This window comes from Ambystoma mexicanum, chromosome 5q, assembly GCF_040938575.1.
Source record: "Ambystoma mexicanum isolate Mex_15411 chromosome 5q, UKY_AmexF1_1, whole genome shotgun sequence".
Taxonomy (NCBI): domain Eukaryota; kingdom Metazoa; phylum Chordata; class Amphibia; order Caudata; family Ambystomatidae; genus Ambystoma; species Ambystoma mexicanum.
Genome location: NC_090933.1, coordinates 1273407878 through 1273435457, shown reverse-complemented (window position 1 = coordinate 1273435457; position 27580 = coordinate 1273407878). Strand labels below are relative to the sequence as shown.

Below are 27580 nucleotides of genomic sequence, written 5' to 3'. Positions count from 1 at the left end.
AGCAAAGGCACCCAGTCCCTCCTAGTGAACTAGGGCACTATATCCCAGAATAAGGAAGCAACGTTAGATACTATTCTTCTGGTGTGGATTACAAATAGCAAGCAGGACGTTATGACAGTGTGAAGAGGACTGGGCAAAGAAGCGACTGGGAGCTAGATTGCTGTGACTGACCAGATAAAAAAATTGGCTTAACGTTACATACATGAGACTGCTGTGTTTTTCAGAATCTGGGAGGCCTGATCTCCACGATATGTAAACCTATGACACTTTATGGTTTAATCCCATCTTCATATTGTTTACATACATCAAAACCATGGATGGTGTTCTTATTAGGTTGTCGACAAATCCCTAGTCCCTATACTGGTTTATCCCAAGTGTACCTTGTTTAAGACCATAAAAAGACATAGGCATCAACATGAATCACATGGTTCCAGTATATCCCTCAGTGTCAAGCAGCCGTCCATCTTGTTATCATGGTCCAACTACTGGAAAACATCTGAAGAGTTACCTGCGAGCAAGCCTGGAGTGCCAGCGCTGATCAGATCACGCAACAAACGCAAAATGTATATCTGGTTGGTGACAGCGTATTGTGGTTGCAGTGGTGGCGGTTGGGAAGAGGACACAGATCCACAATGTCAAGAGTATGGTTCATGAAAGGATTCCAAAATGGCGATTGACAATTTCATCACTTCCTGCAGTTTTAGAATAGGCCGGGTCAATGCAAGGGGGATCGGAGGGTATGTTCTGAGGAAGAACCAGCCCCCTATAAAAGCTGGCCTCAGTGTTTGAGACGCTTTGAACATCGGAAGGGAGATGTGGCCAAGCACGTGAGAGGCAGAACCTGGAAACCAGCATGACATTGCAAATACTGGAAACTGAAATGGACCCATCAAAGGATAACCCGAATCAGAGGGTGATGGGAAGAGAGATGAAACTAAACTCTAAAGAACCTGAGAGATGATAAGATGGAACATGAGGGAGATGTTGAGCCGGAGAGGTGAAAGGATGGAGTGCTCTTCCTAGTACCCGTGAGCAGGGCACAGCACAGTCCCAGTTAAGACAAGCCCTGCACTATGTTGTGTAATGTTTTTGAAATTAGCGAGTTCTCTCTCAAAAAGTAAAATTTTTCCCTTCCAATGTACCTTTTCCCCCAGAAATGTATGTTCAGTGGCCTCTGGAGGTGAAATATACAATGCCCTCTTAAGTACCTTGGGTAGATCACAAGCTACATAGACTGGTTGTGTGAATCCGATCTGTGCCAGCTTTGAGATGTCCCTAATTAGCACATTTTGACCACAATAGTTACCAGTTTTCTAAAAGGGTTGATTTCAGGTTTTTATGTTAATTTTTCACCCGTCATAGATGGGACATTAAATATTTAGACTCCTGAAACCACCAGACCCCCCCCTCAAATGATTGCCAAATTGTCAATATTTCTATTGTGAGAGAGAAAGGCTACAAACTAGACTGAGTTGCATTCTCGTTAGTGGTCGCTCATAGTGTTATTCGTTAAGTATGGACCGGAAGGGCGCCCCACTTCCAGGGGGTACATTTCAAAGGTGAAACAGAAATGAAACAGAAAAAGTGACGGCACAATCCTGGTGCCGTCAACAGCAAGATGTCTCATGATCCTATTAAAAAAAAAACGAAGCTGACAAGGTCATGTCGTTTTTGCAAATGGAACCAATGGGCATTAAGCCACATGCTTTATGAAACCACCAGACATGCAGAGAATAGAATCCTAAGCAACTCAGAAGGAAGGATACATCCAACTGCTGCAACCACAGAGTTCTGTGGCTGCAACCTACTCTCTAGCACTTTTGTAGCCCCCCCCCTCAATCCCTCTCCCTCTGCACTTGCACATTCTGAATGCTCACAAGGTCTAGTAAAACCGCCTCACCCTTTCTTTGTTATATGTGCTTTTCATTTCCATGTTCCCTCCCCGTTGCCATGTGGGCGCTTTGCAACACAATTATGCATAAGTGCCTTACACATGCACAATAAATAAATAATTAGTACATAAGATGGGACACTAAATAAATTCAGTAATTGATAGTTCGATATTCTTGATAGCTGCACTTTGCGAGTGGGGCATCAAAGGTGTGCCTGAAGGAACATACTCCAAATGAGACGCAATAACTGAGCCATTTGAGCGCACTTACCTTTGCAATCCGAGGCCCAGTGTCCCGTCTCTCCACATCGGAAGCAGGTGTCGGAGCCTCTATTGAAGTGTTGATTACCGCCGCCTCCAAACTGCTCCCCTTTCTTCAAGTACTTCTGCTTCCACATCTGCCAAGCAAAAGAGGCCACAAACCACTGAGTTACCAACGCAGAAGAAGCCCAAGACAAGCATCGGCTTCAAAGGCGGTTCGTCTTTAAGACTAAGTATCTGAGGAATCCCCACTCCTAACCAATCAGCACATTTTCCTAGGAAAGCTGGGAGGAATGGGGCTCATCTGGGGAATCAGAGTTATGGCATTAATTGGGAAAGCAGAAGCCATTGGTACATGGCTTCCAGTGGTTCCCAGAAATGTCACCAATGAGGAGCTGGACGCGATGCAAGGCTTCAATCTAGTAAAACATTTCGGAGCTTTCATGTCAAGTACAATCATTAAGGCCTTTACAAAATGCCCAAAGTATGTGTGTTGCTAAATAAATTCTGGTGCCGGTCTATAGGTCATGCATGACCCTCCCTGTATGCCCGCAGCAAGCAAGAGATTATTGGTCAACATTTGACAAGACAAATTTGAGACGTCTTGAGACTAGCATGGGCTCCCTCAACATCCATGATTGCTGATGTCTTGGGCTTATCTACAGAGATGTGAGACAATTATCATGGGTGAGCCCCAGGCACTGAGAACACATAGGAGAGTCACTCTAAACTAGGATACCTTTGCTTAGCAGGTTTCGCCAGCAAATCACCACACAGTAAGGCACTATCTTTGCAGAATCTAGGGGCTCGTAAACCACACGATGGGACACCGTTTCCCGCCTACATGTGTTTACTACATGTAACTTTGCAATGTACCAGGAAATTACATTTACAACGGTAATTTTCATTACCTTACTATATAAATAATGACACCAGCAAACGCATCTGGGAACAGTGTTACTATTTTACTTTCTGTTGTATTAATTCAAAGTCCAATCAAGAACAACAGACCGACCACCCCTCTCTTTTGTCCCTTTAGTGAAAGCCTTACAGTAAATCGTATCTGTTTATATGTTAAACAGATCAATCAGCACATTGTAGAGATACACCATTTCTCAGTGTCCAAAAAACATGTATATTTATTTCATCTTACTCTTATCATTTTATAAAAAACAGTTAAAAAACATGCAGTTACTTTTATCAAAAACCATAAATCAAAAAAGGACACACTTTCCACTAAAAAAGTTAGTGGGTTATCACACCATAACATACATTTTAGTTTTTTTGTAGGCCTATTTTATAACATACAACAATCATTTTCAACCAGTTCCTTTCAAAAAACCTATGGATAGAATTATAAGAAATTGGGGATGTGGACCAATAGATCATACAGTCAGATATATATATATATATATATATATATCTTCTGGGCACTGATGAACGTCAGGCAGGGTGAGTAGCACTCTTCACATCCATAAAGTAAACGGATCCAGACACCAAAATAGTGGTAAAATACACATCTTTATTAGTGCCTTGCAAGTTGACACAAAAGTTAAAAGGCCATCAAAATGTGGCACTCCCAAAGTGCATAATAAAAGTGCGCGTTGGGAATGGTTAACGCGTTTCGCGGCTCTCCTCGCCGCTTGATCACAACAACGGGTCCCCATTCAACCAGTGAGTTATAAACATGGTGTGGACAGTTTTACCGAAATGGAAGAAGGACTCCATCGGTAGGTACACCCTTGTTTTGCCCTCCATGCGGCAAAACAATGGCGGCCATCTTTGCCGGGAAAAACCAGACAAATGATAAAAGGAATGGGAATGGTAATCCCGACTAATCTACTTAAGACAGTCTAAACCCTTGATAATTATTGATGAACTATCAGCTGGTGCCTTGTGTATATGTTACACAATTTAACCGCCATACCCCGCCGCCGTTGGTGAGCGTACCCCGATGGAGTGCCTCTATGCCGAATAAATGCTTGAATGCATTGCATAAATCTTAACATCTTAATTGTTTCCATGACAATTGCACAGGTCAAACAGATCTCCATTATTTTACAAATGAATCACAACTTTTTGGCATAGTGCACAAATCGTGAGATGGATTTTAGTCCTTATTATTAAAACAGCTATGCTAGTCCATGAATTAGGCTTCGGTCTCATGATTACTACAGGTTTTCTAAACTTTACTGCTCAAGGTAAAGGAGTGCGGACCACAGCACAATGTACCAGCTACCTGGTGGGTCAGTTTACTGCTAAGTATGTAATCATACAATAAAGTGCATTGATCACTGTAAAGTATATATATATATATATATATATATATATATATATATATATATATATATTAAAAACTCCCTTGCACTATGTTAAGACGGATTTCTGAACTCTGTCCTGGCGGCGCAGAAGTTCAGAAGGCCAACCTAATTACTTGGAACAGGGTTACCTCTGGACAAGCCAGACCAATCAGGGTAGCGATCGCGGCGGTCAAGACTAGGTCTCAAGAGGGGTGAGGGTGACTGAAAGCCCGCAATGAGCACACAAAGCAAGGACACTTACAAACTACTCCAAACAGGTGTTATATTACACATTTATTCCAAGGCCTTTAAAACAATGACTGTAGCGATAAATCACAATACAACTCTAGTAAACCAACACATACCATACCAATACAATATATATAAAAATACAAACAAGTCTCAAGCGTTAGATGCACGAAATGTGTAGTCCACCTAACAGGGAAGGAAAACAGGCATTGCGAAATAATGCTTAGACCCAGTCCGCCTTCAGAGGCACCTAACTAAAAGGAAGTCTGAGCCCTACGAAGAGTGGAGCCTTGTGCCCAAAAGTACCTGCACACGCTGGTGCCAACGGGCAAAGGGGGAGTCTCTTCGAGGGAATCAGGCAGTTCAGTTTAGTGCACAAATGAAGAAGAACAGAGTTCCGCGACTCAAGCGCAGCCTCCACTGTGGGCAGAAGTAGAGCGCGAGTACGGAAAGGCGTGCTGTTTTGACACAGCGGGGAAAAGCTATGGGCTCCTGCAGGAGGGTGACCAGTTCCTAGCTCTGCTACTCACCGGTCCCCGATGCAAGCAAACCCAGGCTTCTCCGTGTCCGTTTCAGTCGCTGGCAGGTTCAGGAGAGCAGGGGACGTCTCGTCGTCGTGTTGATTCTGCAGCAGCAGAGTTGAGTTAAAGATGTCCCAAACGAAGTGAACCCGCACAGTTTGTTACCACAGCAGGGCAACGGAGCGGCCGTGTGTATCTCAGCCAAATGTACACTACTCACTTCAGACCTGGGAACGCCAAGTGTACAAATCTTGTGAGAGTGACAAAGACACAACCTGGCGGCGGTTACAGAGCAAGACTCTTGTGTAGGCTGGTCAGTCTGCTGGATGGCCCGGAGATACTTCGGAAGGCTTACGAGCAGGAGATGGTGAAGATGCCGAGAATAGCTGTCCCCGCTATTCCAAGGGTCGAAGTACCAGTACAGGCCTTCTGGTTCGATCAGAGGTAAAAAGGGTTTCACAAGGCGACAGCAGTGCAGAGGAGCAGTCCTTCAGCGGGTCACCAGCGATTCCTCGGTTCAGCCTCTTGGTTGCAGGATACTTGGCTCCTGTATTCCTTTGTTCGTGAGAACTCAGGAGATCGACATGGTAGTGGTGTTTCCAGCCCCCTCTTATCCTCGGTTCCCTTCGTGCCAAAACGGAGGGGACCCAATGGGAGATCCGCTCATCAACACTCACACCATACGTGGACCTATCACGGACCACGGTGGTCCCAGGCATTCACACCACCCTAGACTCTCTGGCACCCAGGATGTGTATTGGGACCAGACATCCCAGCCCACATCCTGGAGGCACACACAAGGCCTGTAGAAGCCCGCGAAAGCATCCATGTTTCGCGGGAAAGTACATGCCCAAATAAGGAAGGCCCCGGGTCGGCTCGACCTAGGGAAGGTGAAGGGAGCAAGACGGTCAGCGGACAGGACAAAGGAGCCTCATGGTCTGGCCATTTTGGGAGCCAGGCCACCATTTTGGGCTAAGCGCGAGAAACGCGCTTAAAACGCCAAAAGGAGCTCAAAACACAAGAAACGATCGCTGCCACCATTCCCGTCCGTGATTCACTTGCACCGATCAGTTACAATCCAAAAAGAGTATCTAGGGCCTGTAGAAGGCTAGAGACCCAAGAGAGCAGTAACTTAGCTTACAGTGCCCTCTTGTGTCATGTTGCACGAAAGCCGCAACATGATAAAAGAAACTACGGAAAACAGCGTTTCCCGGTACTGACTGTCTTAAGGGCATGTCAGTTTCCCCGTAAGAATGGAGCGAAAGCCCAGAGGAGTGCGGCAGAAGGCTGCACTTCTCTGGCAAAGTTGAGATCAAGGTGAAAAACAACAGCAAAAAGTTTAGGGGTTGCCACATGGAAGGAAAATTACCCACAATTACAAAATCTTTCCTAACACACACATTATATATATATATATATATATTAGTGCAAAGGAGTCTTTTTGTAATTAATGTTTGATGTTAGAGAGCATGCTTGAGGAAAGAACAGCGCCTTGTTTTTTTCTGCACGTGCGTACTGTACCTGCTAAATTTCTATCTATTAAGAAAATGCTGCTCTGCATCATGCCCCCATCCAGTCACTTTCCTGGGGAAAACATCTGTTAAGTATGGAGGAAAGGGATCACACAGAGAATGGAATACCGAACCACTACATAGTGTAAAGAGTCCCTCAAAAAGGCAGGGCAAGGGAGATTTAGCTCTGTTTTGAAGTTCGCAGCATAACCCTGAAGGAGGAAACAGCGGTGGGGGGAGGGGGAGTACTGTCCCTCCCACCAGAGCACAATGCTGGGCTCTGTCAGGGGTGGTGTGAGGGGGAATCCCCCAACTGCCTGCCACCACATGCTAGGGACTCGGGATCGCCACAAGTGCCTTAGCAGCAGTGACAATGGATTTCCAAAAATTAGCCCTGGGGGTAGGGTTTCCGGGGGCCACCCTATTATGGAGAACAGGGAAGACAAGGTTTAACCCAAACCCAATTAAGCTAGGTGGCAGAGCGGCAAAGTTTAGTCTCAGGAACGGTGTGAGAGTGATCTAGGGCTGCAAGTCCACACAGAGCAACACCAATAATTCAAATTAGACAGGTAAGTACAAAAATATACAATCACTAAGCAAGTAAAACCTTTAGTAAAATATAGTCATACCAACACTATGAAACAGATATATAAATACAGGTAAGTACTCGTATACCTTAGAAAGAACACTTCAGGATAATCGTAAAACAGCTTCCCCAACTCTTATAGAAAGTCCAACCCTAAAATGGGTTGGGTCCTTGTGCCCAAAAGTCACCAGTTCCAAAGTAGATACTTTAAGGTCGGTTTATAGAGAGACTGGCAGTGCCAGTGGCTATGATTAATAAGAGTCAAAAAGTTAAAGTTCAGTAAAGTAGAATCGGTCCATCCGATTCCTAAGAAGGGATCCTGGACCAGGCCACCACCGACTAAAGTCAGGAAAGAGTGATTTAGGGACAGGGCTTTACCCGCCAAGTAACCCTATGTAGAACAGCAGGCAGGAAGGAACAGGTATGCAAACTTACACCCAGCGCCGTACCCCCGGCACAGAATTCTCCCGCAAATACTGCTGTTGTTCCGGAATACAGTGGGGACACACTCTTCAGTGCTTGGTCCAGTCTAGGAAGGCCCAGGGGTCGCAGGTGCAGAGGCCACTTTCAGCATCAGGATTTAGTTTTGGTTGCGGTGCACAGGGATCAGTTCTAGACAGCTTCCTGTAGAATATCCAAAATGAGGAAAGATGAAGACTTCTGCAGGATAGACCACCTAAGGACACCACACAGGCTTGAAAGCGTGTAGCAACAGGGGTCACCACGGTCAGGCAGCGACAGGCGCTCTTCAGTGGACGAACACAGCAGCAGGCCCAGCACAGCCTCGGTTCATACAAGAAGGCTGAATGCAGGAGTAAGTGTCTTGTTCCATAAGCTGAAGAACCTCCAAGGATGCATTCGGAACATGGAGTGCTGCGAGGTAGCCAAGGAGTGCGCTGGTCAGTCCACCGGTTGGAGAATGGACTCTTCTGAAGGCTCAGCAGGCACGAATCCTAAAAGTAGCGTCCGAGACCGTTTGTTCCCGCAAGTCCAGGGGGGTCAAAGCACCAAGAAGGGCCTTCTCGAGATCAAGCAGATAAGTAGTGCTTCACCAGGAACAGCACTGGAGTTGATGCTGGCCAGCTGCAGAAGTCATCCTCGGGTCATCGGTAGACTACTCTTCTTCATGGGGGTCTTGAAGGATGATCTGTCAAATAGTTATAGGAGCCCTCCTTTTGTCCACCATTTGGCCTCGGAGCATGCCCAAGCACATCAATGGTAATTCAAACAAACAAACAGTGGCTATCCAGTTATGGATAGCCACGGACCACAACATCTGCCCAGCAACAGATATGCAGGCCCCAGGGCTGTGAATTGGGACTACACAGTCCCAGCACCTTCCTCTAGCCACACACAGTAACCGGCCCATAGCTTGAATACCCCCAGTTTTTCATAGAAGGCATTTCCTGTCCTGAGATGGCAGAAAGAAGGCCAAAGAACAATATGGCCAAAGAACAAGCGAAAAACCTTGTGGCACAACCATCTTCTGGTGCTAGCCACCTTTAGTAGCCATTTGTGGTAAATGCAAAAGTCCGAGTAACATTCCTCGAGTAACATTTATCAAAAAGGGTACAAATATTACTGCTGCCACCAGCTTGTCTTAGGCATCCTGTAGAAGTAACCGAACAGCTATTTCATAAAAATAAAGAAGGATACAAAATATCATAACTGCACTTCAGCGTAATCCTACCAGCAACTACAGCCCTTTACTAACTGGACAACTATCAAATATACCTGCAGGGTCCAAACCTAGGGTAGGAGTGGGAAAGTGTGGGTTGCTAGAGATCTTCAAGACGAGAAGAGAGCAGAGGCTGTTCGGTAAGGATAAGGTTGGGGGAGAGAGTGAAGAGGAGGAGATTAGTGAGAGCTGGAGTGGGAAGCATGGAGAGGCTGGAAAGGAAAGAGGAAAAGGAGATTGGAGATGAGTGGAGAAGAAGGTGGGGAGAGAGGAAGAGACACAGAGACAGACAGGGCGACATAGGAGTGGAGAGATCGTGAGATCTATGAAAGAAGGATGGAGGAACTGTCAGAAGGGAAGAGAGGCAATGACCGAAGGAGCCAAGAAAGAAAGGTGCAGGAACATCATCCGGGGAAGGAAAGGGAAGTGAGCAGACCAGAGGAGAACATGGTAGTGAAGGAAGAGGCAGTAGAGCAGTGATATTAAAGAGGGGGAAGTGAGCACACCAGAGGAGGAGGTGAAGGTTAGTAGAAAAGTACTAGAAGAGGTAGTCCCTAAAATACAAAAGGGCAACACCCAAGAGAGATAGAGGAATGAACATGTGGTGTAGTTTCCATTATGGGAGAAGGCCGGTTCGCTGCATAAACACGGCCCAGAGACAAGGGGATCGTCAGGGCCCTAATCCAACAGCCACTGAGAGAATCAAGGAGACTTGCCAGCTGGAGATTGCAAGTCTTGCTGAGAAGATCTTCCACTGGGACACCACCACATTTGAACTTGACAGGAGGGTGGAAGGGGAAAAGATACCTTGTTACATACTCAACCAATGAAAGGCCCAAAACATCCATGACCAGCTAGAGGTCTCATCCATAGATAGATGGAGTGGCACAAAATGCGCCATGAGAGTCTTCCTAGAATTTTATATGCTCATTTTATTTATTTAAGGAGACATCTTGAGTTGGAACATTTGGTTGGACATATCTCTTTTCTTTTGGAACCCAAGGCCTTTAAGGCGGTGAGAAGAAGGCCCTTCTGCGGACTTGACTTTAAAGTCACGAGGAGAAGGGAAGGGAAGAGAGGATAGTCAAGATAACCCAGGTTAGGGCCAGGTTGAGTTGAATTCCTGAGCTCATTACACTCAGACCCTTCCCACACCAAACTCTAGTAAAAAAAACCTTTGGAGAGAAACGCACCGTGTCTGTTTGCATTTTCCAACCCCAATCGCACAGTTCTCAGACAATGGTCTAGGACATGGATGATGAGGCGGTCTGGGATATTAACCACATGCATTGTTATGCACTGATACGAGATACGTAGGAACATCTCTCAATCTGGCACAAAGGTAATAATGGCAGTAGAACAATGGGCTCCTGCCTTCCTTTTCAGCCAGCACAATAGCCAAGTTAAGTGCGTGCCCCAGACATTCATGCTCAGCTTGCAGCCAACAAGCTTAATGCCAGTATGGTCAATTCAGACCTTCATCCTACCGTGGTCAATGATAAGTGGCGTTCAACTAAATGGGATAATACAAAAACTATATAAAAAAGCAGTATTCAGAGATGGTAGACTTGAGAATACATTTCGATAGAACATTGTCTACGAAATGAAAGGCAAGAATTGAAAAGAATATTCAGGTTTGACAGGCCACCTCATCGGGAAACGCACATTAGAGCTTACGAGCACTTTTACTACTATTCACTTTTTTTTTGTTGCCGCAAAGCTGGGAAACGTCCAACTGTGCTCCTGAACGGCGTACTGTGAATGATACTTTCAAGATAGGAATAAAACTGTTAGGGACCCAATTTCAATTTGGAAGTAGGCATGTATGAGGCAAGCATGGTTTTGCAAGTTCGGACACAGATACAAAGATACAAGTTTCAACACCTCTAGCCGGTCCGATAACACAGCAAGTAGAGCGCTCGTTTTGACATCCGCGCAGAGCCTGCTGACGCAGGTTCGAATCCCGGAAGGGCCAAACTCAGCCTTTAATTCTTCCAGGTCGATAAATGAGCACCACACACCGTCAGATGCCTGAGGGTTTGTAGCGCTATATAAATGCTAAATTATTATCATTATTATTTATTAAGTTTGACTGGGGTTGGAGACTTCCTAGCTGCCCCTAGTTCTATGATGGGAGTAGTCTTGATCATCAAAGTAAATAAAATGGTCCAAGTCATTCAGTTAAACAAAGGAAAAGTCTGTGTCAGAAACCTATACTTGCCCTCACGATTCACAATAACCAAGTGTGGGAAAATGTATGAAAATAAAAGAGTATCAAAAGAATGTCAGAATGGCAATGAAAGTGGCTAACCACTCCGTTCCCCAAGTGCAGTTCAATGGGGTTCTTACAAAGTTCTTTCCAAGTGGATAGTTTGCACAGTACAAACATTTCCCATAAATCTGTTAGGCTTCCCTCGCCTATTTCAATGTCAGTTCAATGTACCTCACAGTTCTCTTCAATAGATTCTTTAGGGCGTCCCTCACCCGGCTTCACACAAACAAACATATTCACAAAGTTCCTTTCACAGGCGACTCTTGCCTGTCCTCAAACACTAAACATTTGCTGAAACACTTTCCAGCTAAACGGCTCCGCTTCATAGAACTCGGGAAGAACTCCCTTCCCCAACCTTTGTACTTCTCTTCCATAATGTTCACCTGTCAGAAACCTTCACAATCGCATATCACCCCGATGCGTGACCACTCTGACAATAGGGATGGTTTCTTGATATCCGTGCCTCTTGAACTTTGTTTCATAGAACAGGCCCTCAGCCACGCTGTTCCTGTTTTCACAAAAAGATCCATTTACTTTAGCATTAGCCTTTCGGAATCCCTGCACGCTCTCTTTCCCTTGTGCTATTCCCTTCAATGGTTGTCAACACATTTCGCTTTCATTATTAACTGTTCTGATATCTTTCTGGAAGCATTTAACAACATGCCTTCTCACACAGCACCACTCCGTTACTTTGTTTCTCATCGGCTCCCTCGCCGACCAAATACATTCCAGCTTTCATGTCAATGTCTTCATCCTTCAACGCGTAGTCTTGCATGTAACACTGTAGACTTCCACAATCGCGCGTATCACAAACCAGGCTCTCCCTTTGTTGAACTCACCGGCTGTGACTGCTTTTGCACGTCCTTCTGCTTTCAGCTCGTTGAGGTCAGGGCCTTGCCCACCTGCCCCTCAGACACTGCAGGGCGGCCTCACGGCCCAGGGGATGACACAAGCAGTTTTCTGGTGCATGGAGGAAAGGGACAAGCAGGCACCTCGGCTTCCTTTTCTGAACTCACCTGGCTTCTGGGAGACAGGGCTCCCTCGCCACGCTTTCTTGCCTCAACTCGCAGCCTGTCAGCGTCTCAACACCCCGTTCTCACTGCCCTGGTTCTCGGCAGCTTGCTCTCAGCTGCTTCTCCATCTCACCATCCAGATTGCCTCCCTTCATGGCCCGTCTCGCTCTCCGTGTCTTTCTGTGCGCCACCTTTTATAGTTTAAAAACGGTCCACGAGTTTCAGGTGTGTGTGATTGTGACCGAGTGCCTGACCGGCCTGACCTTATTAGTGAGGCAAGGCCAGTACATGTTACTAGTGGTAATCTTCCTAGTCTCAGTCTTCCTCTTCTCAGTAGTTGGGGTGATAAGGAAAGGAGGAGAGTTATGTGAGTTGTAGTATCCCAAAAAGGAAAAGGGAACATGGGATAAATAACTGTCAGGAAATGGGGAATATCATTTCTCACCTTCTGGTGTCTCCTCCCCACTCCCAGAGGACCCCCTACCCAGGTGATGCTCCCTCGCTTGTCCACCCCCAGGGTCAGGATCCAATAGCGATGGACCTTCCCTGGCCACCTGAATAAGGGATCCCCAGGGATTGAGTCGTGAAACACCTTCAGGTTTTTCACCCATGTATTAATCTAGTTCTTTGTTATATGTATTTTGGTGATAAGTAGCTTGGGTATTTTTCTAGTCTATATTTCTGAATTAAAGTGCTTTAAATGTTCCAAAAACTAAACAAAGTTGTATGCACTGACAAAGCTACTTAGTAGGTTAGGTTATTTCACAGTGCAAACAGTGGATGCCTGTAAAGGGCTCCAATGTCAACATGGAATTTCTGCCATGTGCTACCACTGCGGTAGGGTGAAGACCTGCTTTAGGGACTCCAGATAGGGACATTTGTGGGGTGGTTCCTGAGCTCAGGATGAGAACCTGCAATCCTCCCGATTGAGCCTGTACCTGCTTTCGAAGATGGTTTCCTCTAAGGGCGAATCCTTTCACGTGAGACTTATTCTTCAGGTTGATGCGAACAAAGTTGGCAGCGTGATTTAAGGAAGGCCTGGAAGACAGGAAATATGGCTTCAGAACAAAGAAAGGCAAGTCAAGTATTTTGCAATATAAGCAACCTATGCATTACAGGGACAAACAAACCCACATGGGAGGGTGCTCCAAAACAATGACTTTGCAATAACACCACTAAGACTTGATCTCAGATGAAAGGAAGTGATGCAAATATTATCGCACAGCCCTCTGTAAAACATTTAAAACTGTTGGCAAAGGCTAAACGGCTCCCATCAGCAACTACAAAGCTTTGCAGCCCAAGGAAATACATGAGGGGGATCATTCCAAAAGCCTACTTTCAAAATGTTAAAGTAATTAGAGATGCCCACTATAGATAAACCTGCTCAGATCTCTACAGAATGGTGGGATCTGCTGCAGATCACTTCCTGAACAAAACTGCTTCTATTATGGAGGAGATCACTGTTAATTACCAGAGCACTGTAAAATGGATTCCACCACCCGTCCTAAAACCTTTGTCCCTCTCAGCCCAGAAAGCAAATGACCCAAGGGCCCTTTCCAGAGGGAGCTTTATGTTCATGCCTGTGACTTATCAATGGAGCTCTTTAAAGGATCAAGAGCTAGAATATGACCTCTTGCCCCAAAGATTTAAGTCTGTCCCCTGTAGTAAAGGAGGGATGCAGGTCATAACTCGCTTACTTACAGATAAGCTTTTAAACATTTATTTTTTATTCTTTTTAGTGCTTTTTTGAAGGAACAAAAACAGTGACAGCGTGGGTAGTGCAATATCATTCAGTGACAAGGTAACCTCAGGTACATACATGTTACATGATCAAGCAATTCAACCGTGCCCCCCCCCATCCCACCCCAACCACCGAGATTTGATAACCTAGTTCATCGTCACAGCAGTTATCCAGTTATAGCAAGTCAATCAGTGGCTCAGTCGTTCTGGAGAGCATGTAGTTCTGGTATGGCCCCCAAATATCTCTGGGTCTGGCAGCTGTTGAGAGTGCGCCCCTATAATCTGTTTCCATGTCATGGCAGTATACAATGTCCCACTTCCAATTACCCAGGTCAGTCGGGGTATCCCTACCCCATACCATTGCAGCACGTCTCTTTGCCAGTACAAGCAGCAGCCTAGTAAATCGTTGAAAAGGTGGCCAGACTTTTTTAGTGCACACAGTTCTAAATGGGCTCTCCTATTATTTCTTGTATTATGGTTTGGAAAGTAGGCTGCCAAGGATATGCAGTGCCAGGCTAAATGTTGAAAGATGGCTGGTGAGTGCTTACATCTGTGACGTCCGGGTAAAAATGTATGGAGCTCCACTTGGGTATAGTATGTCTGGTGTAGATATTTGAAATGTAATAGTTTAAACCGGCTGTTGAGACATATTTAGTTTACGTACAACAGCATTTCCATACTTTCTAGGGGGATCAGCTGCCCCAGAGACTCCTCCCACTTAGAATGAGCCCCCTCCGACCATCCTGTAGTTTTCTCCACCAATTTGGCATATAGATTTGGCATCAGTCTGCCCCCACCCTCCCTCTCGGCCTCTATAGTATTGTGCAAAAATTGCATGGTAGAATGTGTCAAAAAGCCCTTTTACTATATTTCGGGTCCTAAAATAGAAGAACATTCAATGCAGTAATATTACCCCGCACTTTGAACTCATTAAGGGATAGAAATTGTCCGCCAGGGAACAAGTCCTAGAAGCTGGTTAGACCCAGGTTACCCATGCATTGCACACAGGTTTCAATAGTAAGAGGAATTTCCGGTATGCGAGTAAGCAGAGAGAATACAGAAAGGGGGTCACCTGTTTTTCTCGCTATTTTAGACCATACCCTACGTGTGCTGTCCACCACATTAACCCCCCTAGATGTCCTAATCAGAGCCTCAAGGATAGCCGCCCTCAGAGGCGACGGGGCTGCTAATGCCCTCTCAATTTGGCCATGGGGCATGTCTGGGTTTGGAGAGTGCCAATGGGATAGAAATTGTGCCTGTGCCGCTAGGTATTAGCTTTCGAAGTCCAGGAGCGATAGATCCCCGTCTAGCAGGGCAAACTGTTTCTCTCAGCTGACTCATGACCGTTTGCCTGCCCACGTATAGCTTCAGATTATACTTTGCTTTAGGAGGATCTCAGGTGCCCGTAGTGGGACATTAAGGTCTAGGTACAAAAACCGAGGCAGTAGGACCATTTCGAAAAGGTAATGGTAGGTGCCTCTACCAGTTAAACTCCACCGCATTTCTCTGCGCTTTACTACAGTTTCCCCTCCACAGTGTGTCTGGGCACCTGGCCAGTTCCACCCCCAGGTAACGCGCGCTAGCGACGGGCCATTGGAACCCCAGACTTTCTGGTATTAATCCTTAGTCCTGAGTTGCGGCCAAAGTCCAGGACATCTGCCATGATCTGCACAAGATTTGACAGAGGGTCATTTCATCCGCATATAGTCAGACAATTTATATGTATAACTATACTCAGTCAGTGCACACGACGTTGTCCAAGCAGTTCCACTAGCGGCTCCATTGCCAGCGCAAACAAAGGTGAGGGGGGAATCCCTGCCTTGTGCCCCGGCCCAATGGGATAGGTTTGGACAGATGTGTATGAGCAGTCCAGCAGAGGGATGGGTGTAAAACAGTGAGGTCAGAGAAATTAAAAAAGTTGCTGCTTCCATCCTCTTGATTACAGCAAACAAATGGCCTTCAATGGAGTCAAAGGCCTTCTCTGCACTGAGAAGGGCCGCAACCACAGCGATATCAGGGTTCATTGCGCTGATTAGGGCAAAGATTGGTGCGGAGCCCGTAGGAAGTAGATCTGCCCGGTATGAAGCTGGACTGGTCCGCCTTCACGCACATGGACATCAAAAGATGTAGCCTATTAGCCAGAATTTTCACGAGAATTTTATGGTTAGTATGTATGAGGGTAATTGGGCAATAAGCCGTGCGGTCTAGGGGATCCTTCGCAGGATCTGCATTCTTTAGCGATACAGCTCAGCCCGATGAAAAATTTGAAAGACTCCCACAGTATCAAAGGAGAGGAAACTTTTTCCCTAAAGTCGTCAACATTTCCTTCCTGGATCTCTGTATGGAACACTATGTCCGACAAGCCCTCCTGCTGAACCCTGCAGCCCCCCGGAACATCAATTTGTGCACCTACCGGGGAGTGATCAGATAATGCGCGGCCAGATTTCACATTTGTCTACCCATCTGGCCCCCTTGTGCAACATTAGGATGTAGTCAATGCGCAAGGATGTATGGTGTACGGAGGCATCAAACGTGAACCCCCGCCCCTTCGGGTCTCTATCCCACCATATGTCCATCAGGTCATACAGCTTGCCCAGCTTTCGTATTTTATCTGCTGCTTTAGTGGGTGGCTTGAAAGTGCCGTAGTATATGTCCACCTCTGGGACCAGGGCTGCACTGAAGTCCCCACCCCATATACCTAAATAACTGCTGCCCTATCTAGTCCATGCTGTCGGAATTGGGTGCATAGGATTGATCCTGGTGATAGTGCGATTGTGTGTGATGCCCGTGAGTACTAGCGCCCTAGCCTCAGAATCCTTGGTGAAGCCCTTTGGCGTGACTCATTTCCATGTGATAGGGCCAGCTTCTTCTTAAGATTACCTATCATACCAGCTGTCACAAAATGTACAAACCAAGCCCCTGTGCCCTCCCCCCAACCAACAACCTCAACCAGCTGGTAAATAACGCCCACCCCATCGACCCCGCTCATATTATTATGCTTCACTCAGGAGGCCACCCTGAGTGGCCAGATGACACCCTCCCTTGAGGGCGTAGATCACCGGAACAACATGAAAAAGAAAAGTAACAATAACAAATGTTTACCCCCTGCGCTGCATTTTACAAGTATTCATCGGAGGTCTCTCAGTCCAGCTCCAAGGCTGGAGAGCGTTGGGCCTCCTCCCCCCCATGTGAACAGGGCAATTGTGACGGTACAGTGTCCAAAAGATCCCAGGCCTCGTCTGGTGTTGACAAAAAATAGGGCTTTTGCTTTGTGTTTCACTTAGAGCTTTGCTGGGAACATCATGGTGTATTCTATGCCTTTTGCTCGCATAGTTCGCTTGAGATCCATGTAGGATCTCCTCTTGGACTGCAGCGTATTTGAGAAGTCCGGGAAGATACGAATATGGTTTCCTCTGTATACCAATCAGCCCTTCTCTCATGCTAGCCTTAGTGTGCTGTCCCGGAAAGCAGGCCGGCTATGATCAGCCTCTTCGGATTCCCAGGGGCAGCCAGTTTGCCAGGGATCCGATGGGCTAGTTCTACTAGGAATGCCGAGGAGAAACCCTCAGTGTCTAATAAATCTTTAAGGAGCGATTCCAGAAACACTTCATAGATCTTGGGTCACTTGCTTTAGGGACCCCACGATACATAGGTTGTTCCTTCGGGACCTCGACTCCAAATCTTCCTGTTTATCTGCCAGTTCTTTCAGTGACATTTTGATATGCTTCATGTCCTCCACCATTCCGTCCTCCACCGTTATTCGATTTTCCGCTTCATCAAGGTGTGCCCCATTGTTTATCTAGCTGCACTTTCATGCAATCGACCTTATGGGTAAGGGAACCCAAATTGGAGTCAAGAATTTAATCCCGCTTGCAGCAGCGCGACCATTTGATGTCTAGATCATCACGTGTTAGCCCGAGCAGGTGGTCCGTCGATGGCTCCGACGTGTCACCTCAGCCACCTTTCCCTTTTTCCCCCGGGGATATTAACATCAAAGGGGAGTCTAGTTTGCAGTTTGTCGGTTTTTCCCACTGTCACTTATGTCTGACACACAATGAACTCTGGAGTATCAAGTCGCCGCCCGAATAGGCCATACCAGCCCTCGCCTGAGGACAAACCCTGGTTGATGCGTGGCAGTGGGGCAGGCCCACCTAGCCTCCCAGGGCCCACGCAGTATCCCCTGTGCAGGTGGGAAAGGCCACCCCCCCTCCTGTCAATTTCTCACTGCGGGAGGCGCAGGGTGGGCCTCTGCAATGTACAACCCAAGATGTGTTCTCACCAGGGACCGTCCAAAACCACCTGCCCCTAGCATCAGACAGGGCGCCCAGGCTGCTCCAACACCTCCACACACTGCAGCCCCCCAACCCTCCGGCCTCACCAGGGTCCACAATGACACCAAGCTCTACCGGCCTCAGGTGGCTCTATGTCAGCTATTGCATTCATCAATGAGGATTTCTTAGGCACCATCCACTGTGTTCATAAGCTCTCTTTCGACACCTTCCACGAGTCAGGGGCTCATGGTTGGCCCAGCTGGCCCGATGTAATAGGGCTGCCGAAGTCCTGTGCAAATATCCTGTCACCAGCGCAACCAATGTGGTTTCCCCGTTGCGCCTGATGTCTGGCGACATGAGGCACCGATGTGTTGATCGGTTCCTGCTGGAGACAGAACACCGAGCAAATACAGCCCCATTCTCCAACGTGGCACAGGGCCGCACTCCGACACCCAGCGTGCACTTTGCCCATCCCGGGCATGCCGACGGAGTAAGGTTTGTCATAAATGAATTACCACAAAAAAGAGAGAGAGCTCAAATAAAACACTTTTGGCTGTTTTCATACGCTGTTACACCATGTCTTTTTGCAATCTTGATGTGGTTATACTCACTGTTACTAACATCACGTAACCATCTAATGGATATGAATTATAAGTGCATTTATGAAAACAACAGCCAAAAGTGTTTATTTGTGCTCTCGCTCTTTTTTGTGGTAATTCATTTATGACAAACGCATCTAATGGTTTTTTTAATGCATTTTAGAATAATTGTTTGAGAGATAAATGATTAAAATATGCTAATTTTGATACATTGACCTTGGTGTTATATAGAATATTTGATGACAGTTCTATTTTGAAAAACTGAGTAGCTTCCCAACAACCATGGTGTGGTAGAGGTGGGTAGCTGGTGGCGACTGTGCTCTGGTTTTTCATGTAATACTGGGACTACTGCTGCTGGCTTCTGAAAGTCTTTTATTATTATCATGGTATTTATTGAGCGCAGACCTAGCTGGGTGTTGCACTCAATTCAACGCTACCTCTGAACACTGAATGGTGCCACTGTCGGGTCCACAAACTATTATTTGTTGCTACTTCAGTAAATCAGACCTGGCATGTTAAAAGGATTGCGCCAAAACCTAAAATAGTGCCCCACGGTGTTCTGCATGTGCAGGTTTGCTGCAGAACTGCAAAATGATGGACCAGGAACTGAATACCTGGGTTCAAATATCAGCTCCCGGCTGACCGAAATACGCGACCCTGACCAAACTACTCCAGTATCTAACTGTGCCTACATTTTTGCTACATGCTAAAATTGGGATCATGTAGAAGGTCGCTACATCGAGCTGTATCGAAGTGTCCTCACATACATGAAGGCTTGCTCACAGAGAGCACGATTTTTCATCATAACAAGAATACTAGATGTGCATGGACAAGTCTTCCAAACACCAGGCTGATAACCAGGCAATGCCACAAGAGGCCAAGTCCCCTTACTTCACAGGCCACACTTTGTATGCCTCTTAGAGCATTTCTCAGACAATAACTGCATGACACGAGTAAGTTGGCCGTTGCGAAACAAAACCTACATAGAAAAATAAACAGAGGAAAACCCTGACTTCCATGATGGCTGACTCTGGTTGCTTGTAATGAACAAATTACATGGTGAGGAAAGGGCGGGAGGGAAAGGAGTACGTTCATGCACAGTGCTCCAGAGACCTTTTAAAATTGGTTTGAAACAATGGCCGTATGGGGTGGTGGTGTTCCCAAAAGTTAATGGTGGGAGGAAGTGGTTGGGGGGGGAAGGTGGAAGGAAGATAAAGGAGTCAGGGCAGAGTCAAACATATACACAAAACCATTTGTGTTACTGATAGCAATGCCGCTACTGCATGTGGGACTACAGGTTTTACATATCTGGCTTAACCTTACCCGTCAGAGTACACACTCTGTACATTGAAACACCACAGCATCACATTGTAGCCTCGTTTTAGTGAGAAGGGCAACTGGACCTCACTGTGATCTCCACATACCTGGCAGCCTTTGTTTTGTTGGAGGAGGCACCTTTAACTTCTTCCTCAGTATCTCCAAAGAGGTTTTCCTCAGGCCTCGTGGCTTTCGTGGCGGGTGGTGGTGCCTCTTCTTCGTCCATGCTGTTGCCCTTTGCTTTGCGTCGACGGGCCGGCGCAGCCTTCTTGGGTGCTGCGGGTGCTTTTGTTCGCCGCCTCTTTTTAGCATTGCCTTCTTCCGGGGCTTGAATATTCTCTGCTGGTTCCTGTTCCTGAGCGAGGTCCCGCTCCATGGGCGCTGTGGAGGCCTTTTTTCTCCTCCGCTTCTTTGCAGTCCCTTCTTCCAGCGCCGGTGTATCCACTGTAGGATCTTCCTCTACGGAAGGCGCCCTCTGCCTTTTCCGCCCACCTCGTTTAGCCTTCTTTGGGAGGGGGGACTCGTCATTCCCGGGTAACGCTTGATTTTCCTCTTGTACATGGTCCCCTGAGGAGCGGTCCGGAGTGACGGCCATCTCATGAGGTCTTTTGCCCTTCAATGGACTTGCACAGTGGTTGGTCGAGCTCCTGTGTATAGATTGACTTGCAGCAGAGGAACTTGGTCGTTCACTTACTTTCAATGTGGTGTCTTCGTCCTTTGCAGTTGCTCTGCCACCATCCCTCTCTTTATCTTCTTCACCTTCCAAACTTGCTGAATTCTGTCCTTCACTCACCGCAGGAAGGCCATGTGGTTTTAGGGACTGCCGAGGGGCAGACATCCTTGCTGGATGTGACTCATGGTCCGAAGCAGGAATCTGAGGGGCTGGGCTTTGTTGCACATGGATGTCGGAAGCAAATTGAGTGCGTAGTGACGACGAGGTTTCCATCCATTCCTTACTTTGCACACCTGCATCAGAAGCAATGCCAGCTTCAGGTCTCCCTCCCGCTTGCCCCTTGATGCCCTGACATCTGTCCAGCCAGCTCGGATCTAGGGAAGTCATGCGCTGCCCAACGGTGTCTCGAAGCTGAAGGAACTTGTTTATTTGCAGGGGGCTAGGAGAGCCACTATTTAGGAGCTTGGACGGGTTGAATCCAAGCTTTAGCGGCGGAAGGCTGTCATCGGGGTCAAAATGGGAGTCATGCTCTGCCGCTGCTTTTAGGGCCGATGGAGGGTCCATTCCCAACGGTCTGCCAGAGGACCGTGCACCCGGGGAACTTTGATCGAGCGTGGTGGCTTTAGCAAGTGCACAAGTCATTCCATTGAAGGGCGCTCCAATAGGGGTGGCGGGTTTGCGGTCAAGATCAGAACATTCATTCGGGTGATTTCTGGAGGGGGTGAGAGATTTCGAGTCTGTTTCAGAGATTCCATTCCCTGGTTTCAATTTGGGAGAAAAGGATTTCTTCAAAGAGAACGAGCGCTCCTGTAAGCAGAAATAAAAAGAAAATGGTGGAAAGGTATGAGAGAGATTAATATGCAAACAAAAAATACAGCTAATGCAGAGTGACACGATTTGTAAATGACGAAAACTACACTTTCCCACGTGGAAAGCTGCAGTCTTTGCACATGAGCCATAAGAATGTGCCGCTGCCACTTCCCCCACCAAGCCTCTTTAAATCTAGCCCACTCACACCGTGCAAAGATCAGCAGAGTTGAAGTAGGGGGTTGGCATTCGGGACTGCCTAGTACCCACAACCAGTAGTCCACACAATGCACTCTCCTCTCGGGACCTCTCCCACACCTTAAAAACCCTCCCTCACAACCCCCGCCCCTCTACATGCTAACCATGCGGTTGCCGATCCTTCACCTTTTCCCCAGACTGCCCAATCTTCTTCTCAAGAACCAACCCACTGCACCAGATTGCCCTCCATTCTCATCAGCACCTCCTCTTCCTTGCACTTCTTGAATGAGACCCTGGTTGCCCTCTCCAATGTGCCCAACACGGCAAACCTAATCTACTCCACAAGATACAGTACCTCCTCTCTCTCTCCCCCTCTCGCTATCCGATCAAACTCTCTGCACCTCTGGATCACCCAATCCATCTGTAATAAAATGTTCTCTCTGCAGGAGACGACTATGCTGGCTGAACACAACACCGACTACACAACCTTATGCTACTCCCCAGGGCTAATAAAGTGCTATTTTTGGTCCAATTATCAGTAGGAATGTGCCATCTAACCCATTCCATCTCCAACTTTACTTTCTCCTCTTAACATCTCTGTCCACCTCCTTGCCCCGCCCCTTTTACTAACCTACTCGTGTGCCACTCATCCGGCACCCTCAACCGTTTCTCATCAGACCTCAACCTGCTACATGAAATCCTCCACACTCATGTGCCTGTCGTCATTATGGCCAAATTACATAATCATCCTTCCCATACGCATGGCAACTCGACAGACCTCAACTTCCTATCCTCCGCTCTTTACTCCTTTGCTCCCTGTGGATGCTTCACCCTCTGACTCCTTCCTAATCCACTCAACCATTTCCACCCCCCTCCATCAGCTATCACCAAAAGGAGATATATTTTTTTAATTAAAACAGATTTGTTTTAGTTGACATACAACTTTTTTTCAAATCTATCAAACTACATTTACTTCATGCTAAAAAAAGAAAACGTATTTTTAGGAATACATTAGCCTTGTAACATTGAATCTAGATCGCGGTTGTACAGAAACAGATTGTCACAACGAAACCTCTGCGATGTCTATGGGTACCTCCATCCCCAAGCACCAGTGAAGGAGAGAATAATATATTCCTTCACCGGTTATTGAGGCCACAGGTGCAAAGGGTCAGGAACACGGGTACCAGGTGCTGCCAGGGAAAAGCAGGTAAGTGTGAGTATAAAGCAATAACCTGGGGATGACCAATAATCAAGAAAATAGAGTGGGACCTACCTAGCATGGGAGAGGAACCAGGATTGGGAGGTATCCGGGGGCGCTGGGGCCAGACCCCCTTTACTTGGGGCTTGACGTGGTGCTAAGCCGAAGTCCAAAACAACCTTGAGCCAAAGGGGAGTTCCAGAAGCAGTTCCAAAATGTCCAAAGCAAGAAGTGCCCAAGATCCGAGGAAGACAAAACACTAAAGTTCCAAAAGCCAAGTCTGAAATCCGTAGGAAGCGGGTCCAATGATGCAAGCCAGAAAGTCCAAAATCCACAAGGCAAAGTCCGGGCAACCAAATCCAAGGAACAGGCAAGACAGTCCGCAATCACCAGAAACCAGAGTTCAAAAGCCAGAAGGTCAAGATCCAGGAAAAACACAACGCCACTCACAATGCTGACAACAGCTGAGAAGCGCGGAAGCTCGGCTTCAGTGTGCCTTTGAGCCGGTGCTTGGGTCACGTGATCGCTTCCTCATTGGGTCACGCGAGTGGCGTCGCGTATCACGTGACCCTTGCAACCGGGAAGCGGCAACAGGATTGGCTGGGCGGGCGGCCCCTTCAGCATCACGTGGGCGTTGACCACGTGACCAGGAAGCTGGGGTAGTGAAGACCGATCCACCCCAGCGCCACCGCGGCCACAGTTTCCATGACGCCGCGCCGTATCCCCCATACGGGGAACCCGGCACTAGGGCTTCTGAAGGGGCGCGCCCGGGAACGACCACCGCCGCAGGTAGGGTGTCGCTGGGAGGCGGGCGGTGTTATGCGCTGGGAGGTGGGCGGTGTTGCGCGACTCGTGACAGATACACAACAGATACAATACAATTTGGGCAATAGCAAAGAAATAGGAGCAGTCAGTCTATGTTAATATAGAGGAGTATTAAAAGTTATGAATGATCATTTCCTCTCAGTTTGTCTTATACAGTCTTTCCATACTTAAATGGGATTCAGTGACTTATTTTTTCCCAAGGTGTATTTCTGTTAACTTTAACTAGATCACCGTTAGTCTTTATAATTTCCTCTTTTCTTCTTCACTATTCTTGCTCCGGTTCTTGTCTGCGTCTGATTGTATGCTCTTTAGCTTTTTGTGCATCTTCTCATGTACAGTTATTTAATCAATTATATTTCCTATTTATTTAGGAATCTTATTGTTGCTAAATTCATTGAGATTTTCGTTGCATTAAAAATGTGCTCCCACATTTGTTGTTCATCGAATGTGCGTTAGATTAAAAAAGCTTGAAAATAAATAATTTACTATAAATTATAATTTTTTGCATTTAGTTAACAAATGTTGCAAGTTTCCTCCATGTTATGGAGTTTTCAAAATCGACATCTTTATTCCCATTGTCCTTTGGCTCTTGTTGCAAGTACACTCTTGGTGGGCCATAGGTTAAATCTTAATCACATTATTTTGTCTCGATATTCTTTACTCTGAAACTTCTTTAAATATTGCGGAAGAATGTTCATTTTTTGGCGGGAATTTTCCAATGCAAAAGGTCTTATACTTTGTGCATTCCTGCCAATTGTTGATCCAAGCCATTTGCCAACATTTTGTATTTGCTCTTATAGAATTTGTCCATAATAATTTTAGATCTACGTCTGCTTTTTCCATTTGGACGATACAGTTTTCTTCCCATCTTGCTAGCAATGTTTTCTTCTTTGTAGAAGTTACTGATTTTTCTTCTGATCTTTTTAACACATTTCCCATACAGCGATAGTGTTCCATATTACTGTGGTTTCCATGGGTACTAACCCCAATTTGTATTTTATTATCTGTATGGGGAAATGTTTCAGTACAGGTATTGTTTTCCAGAAACGACCTTTATTAGGTTCCATTTTGGTTGCTGCTCTGGTGGTTTAGTATTTTCTCCATACGTTACAGCAAGGATTATTTTTTATTAGCAAAATGTTATGAGTGGGATGTATGTATACATGCTGTACTTATTCTGTATAGCTTTTGCGTGGGATGTCAATGACTGCAATTTGTCCTCTTCTATGATTTTAAAAGGGGTTTCTAGTTTATGATCATTTATATTTACACCTAGGTACTTATATTCTTTCGTTATTTCTACTATTTTTTTGTTTATCTTCCACTCAAATTTTGGTTTTTGCTTTCACAAATTGGTTGGTCGTATCTGGATTATATATGATTTTGCTATTAATACGTAGTTTCTTCTGCTCTGCAAATTGGATAAGAGGCGTTAACTGCCTTTGTAGGCCTATTGGTGTTCTATCAAACAGCACTAAATCATCTGCATAGAGCAAATGAGACACACATTGTCAGTCTAATTTTGGCAGGAATGTTCTGACTGCATAGATGTAATTATTAAATTCTCGAATATAATAATTACATAGGGTAGCAGCGAGGACACAACCTTGTTTTAATCCCCGGGTTCTATGGATGTATTTAGTCAATAAACCTTGTGTTAATTTGACTTGTACTGTTGTTTCTGTATAAAGTTGCTGAATTGCTACAAAAATATGTTTTGGAAAACCGTTCTCTTTCAGCTTTTCCCACAAAAATGGTCTTGATATAGAATCAAATACTAAATCGAAAGTCTATAAATGCAATGTATAGAGGTTCACTGGTTATCCATACTTTTTAGTGCGGTTAACATTAATAGATTTATTGGAGGTCCCTAGGGCTTGAACAAATCCTGACTGAAATGGATCTATTAGGTTTTTTTTCTATTATCCTTGCTTTCAAGTCTCTTAGTATTCGTCGCACAATTTGTTTTCCCATGGAGTTAAGTAAGGCTATAGGTCTATAATTAATTGATAGGTTTCCTGTTCCTTTTTTGAGGATTGGTATTACAATTGAATATTTCCAATTGTTGAGAATCTGACCTGTGTTCTTTATTTCTATGAATATTTTGTTTATGATTAAGGCCCACTTCTCTGGATGCTTCTTCAGAGTTACATTACTGATACTAACAGGCCTCGGTGTGTGAAAATTACTCTTTTTTTTATTACTATCATAATATCAGTCAATTCGAAATTAAATTGTGCAAAGGCAGTTTCCTCTGTTGCTAGTATATCTTTGGAGGCTGCTATTTCCGCTGGTGTATCAGCTATGTATTCTACCCACAATGATTCGGCAATGGGATTTAGTAGTAATGTGTTTGTTCCTACATGTCTTGCATCATTCAATAATATCCATATTTGTTGGCTTGACTAGGAAACTAAACTTGTATCATACGCTGGTTCTTAGTCTGATGTTTCATGGCTTTGTGGTTTAGGTTTCTATAATTTTGTATGAATATTAGTTGCTTTTTTCTTCGCTTCTTTCCAGTCTAGATTTTTAATGCTCTTAATTTTCGTCTTTGTTTTCTTTGCTGTTTTAATTACCATGTCAAATGTATAACATTTCTTGAATCTTGGTTTGTTATAGCTTGAAGTTTGCTCTTTGAACATCATTAGAGCATTTGTGTAGTTCTTGTCTGTTTCTTTAGTCTGAGTCACATTTTCCAAGAGGTTATTTCATTTATATTCTGTCCATTTAATTGTATTCCGTTGTTCTGTAATTATACAATGGAGTGTATAATATTCATTTTCTGTTTGTCTGATATGTTGGTAATTGTTAATAAATGATGGTCACTCAAAGGCATCTGTAATATCTGAAATTGTTGGACTAAAGTTACAGCCTTTATCGAAATAAATGCATAATCAATAATTGAATTCATTTTTCATCTTTCCCATGTAGTTTTCAGTGGACCGTCACCTTCAAGAGTACCATTTAGCATTGTCAGGTTTCTTTGTTCCATAAGATACAACCATCTTTTGGCTCTTGGTTTTACTTTGTTTGTCCTCCCTTTAATACAGGATATATTTAGATCTACCACTAAGATCGTGTGTGGCTTTTTTCTGTTTGCTATTAGATCCAATATATTTATTATTTTATTAAAGAAATCTTCAGTGTGTTAATTTTGTATTCCAATATATATATTTTTTAAAAATAATAATAATAATAAAAAAAATTTAAAAAATCGCCATTTGAGAACTCTGTTTATTCTGTCCATTGTTTAACTTGAGTTTTACGAGTTGCATGCATGGATGGGGATTCTTCCAGGGAATCAAGATCGCCTTTAGCTCTTGTTTGACAGCAATTAAGAGGCCAGCCATTGGGCACCCTTTAGGTCGTTTTGAAGCTGGTATTGTTACTATTTTATAAGGAGGCCATACATGGTCATGCATTATCCAGGTCTCTTGGAAAATTAATAGATCGTACTCCATAAGATGTTTACTTAAAGATGGATCAGTCAAATGAGCAAACCCTTGTGTGTTCCATATGGCGATGTTTAATGTTCTTGCTGGCTCTACTGTATTCCATTATGCTTAGTTTGGTTGGTAGTGTGTTTCAGCCAGTTCCAAGATGGAGTGGATTTTGAGACGATCGGTTTGTCTATGTAAACACTCCTCTTTAGTTCCCCAGTTAATCC

The 27580-nt window shown here is 45.4% G+C and overlaps 1 protein-coding gene across 4 annotated transcripts in view; it reads right to left on the bottom strand.

Annotated features, from left to right (window-relative positions):
* Positions 1-27580, bottom strand: part of RECQL4 (RecQ like helicase 4) — a 409056-nt gene that overhangs the window by 311962 nt on the left and 69514 nt on the right. For all 4 annotated transcript variants that reach the window (XR_011278686.1, XR_011278685.1, XM_069621818.1 and 1 more), the window contains exons 6-8: positions 20317-21689; positions 13221-13320; positions 2163-2289 (exon numbers count right to left, since the gene is read on the bottom strand). Coding sequence is in view for 2 of the 4 variants with exons in the window: in XM_069621818.1 (XP_069477919.1) it covers positions 2163-2289; positions 13221-13320; positions 20317-21689 (1600 nt within the window). In the remaining 2 variants the exon portion in view is untranslated. The remainder of the gene's footprint in view (positions 1-2162; positions 2290-13220; positions 13321-20316; positions 21690-27580) is intronic.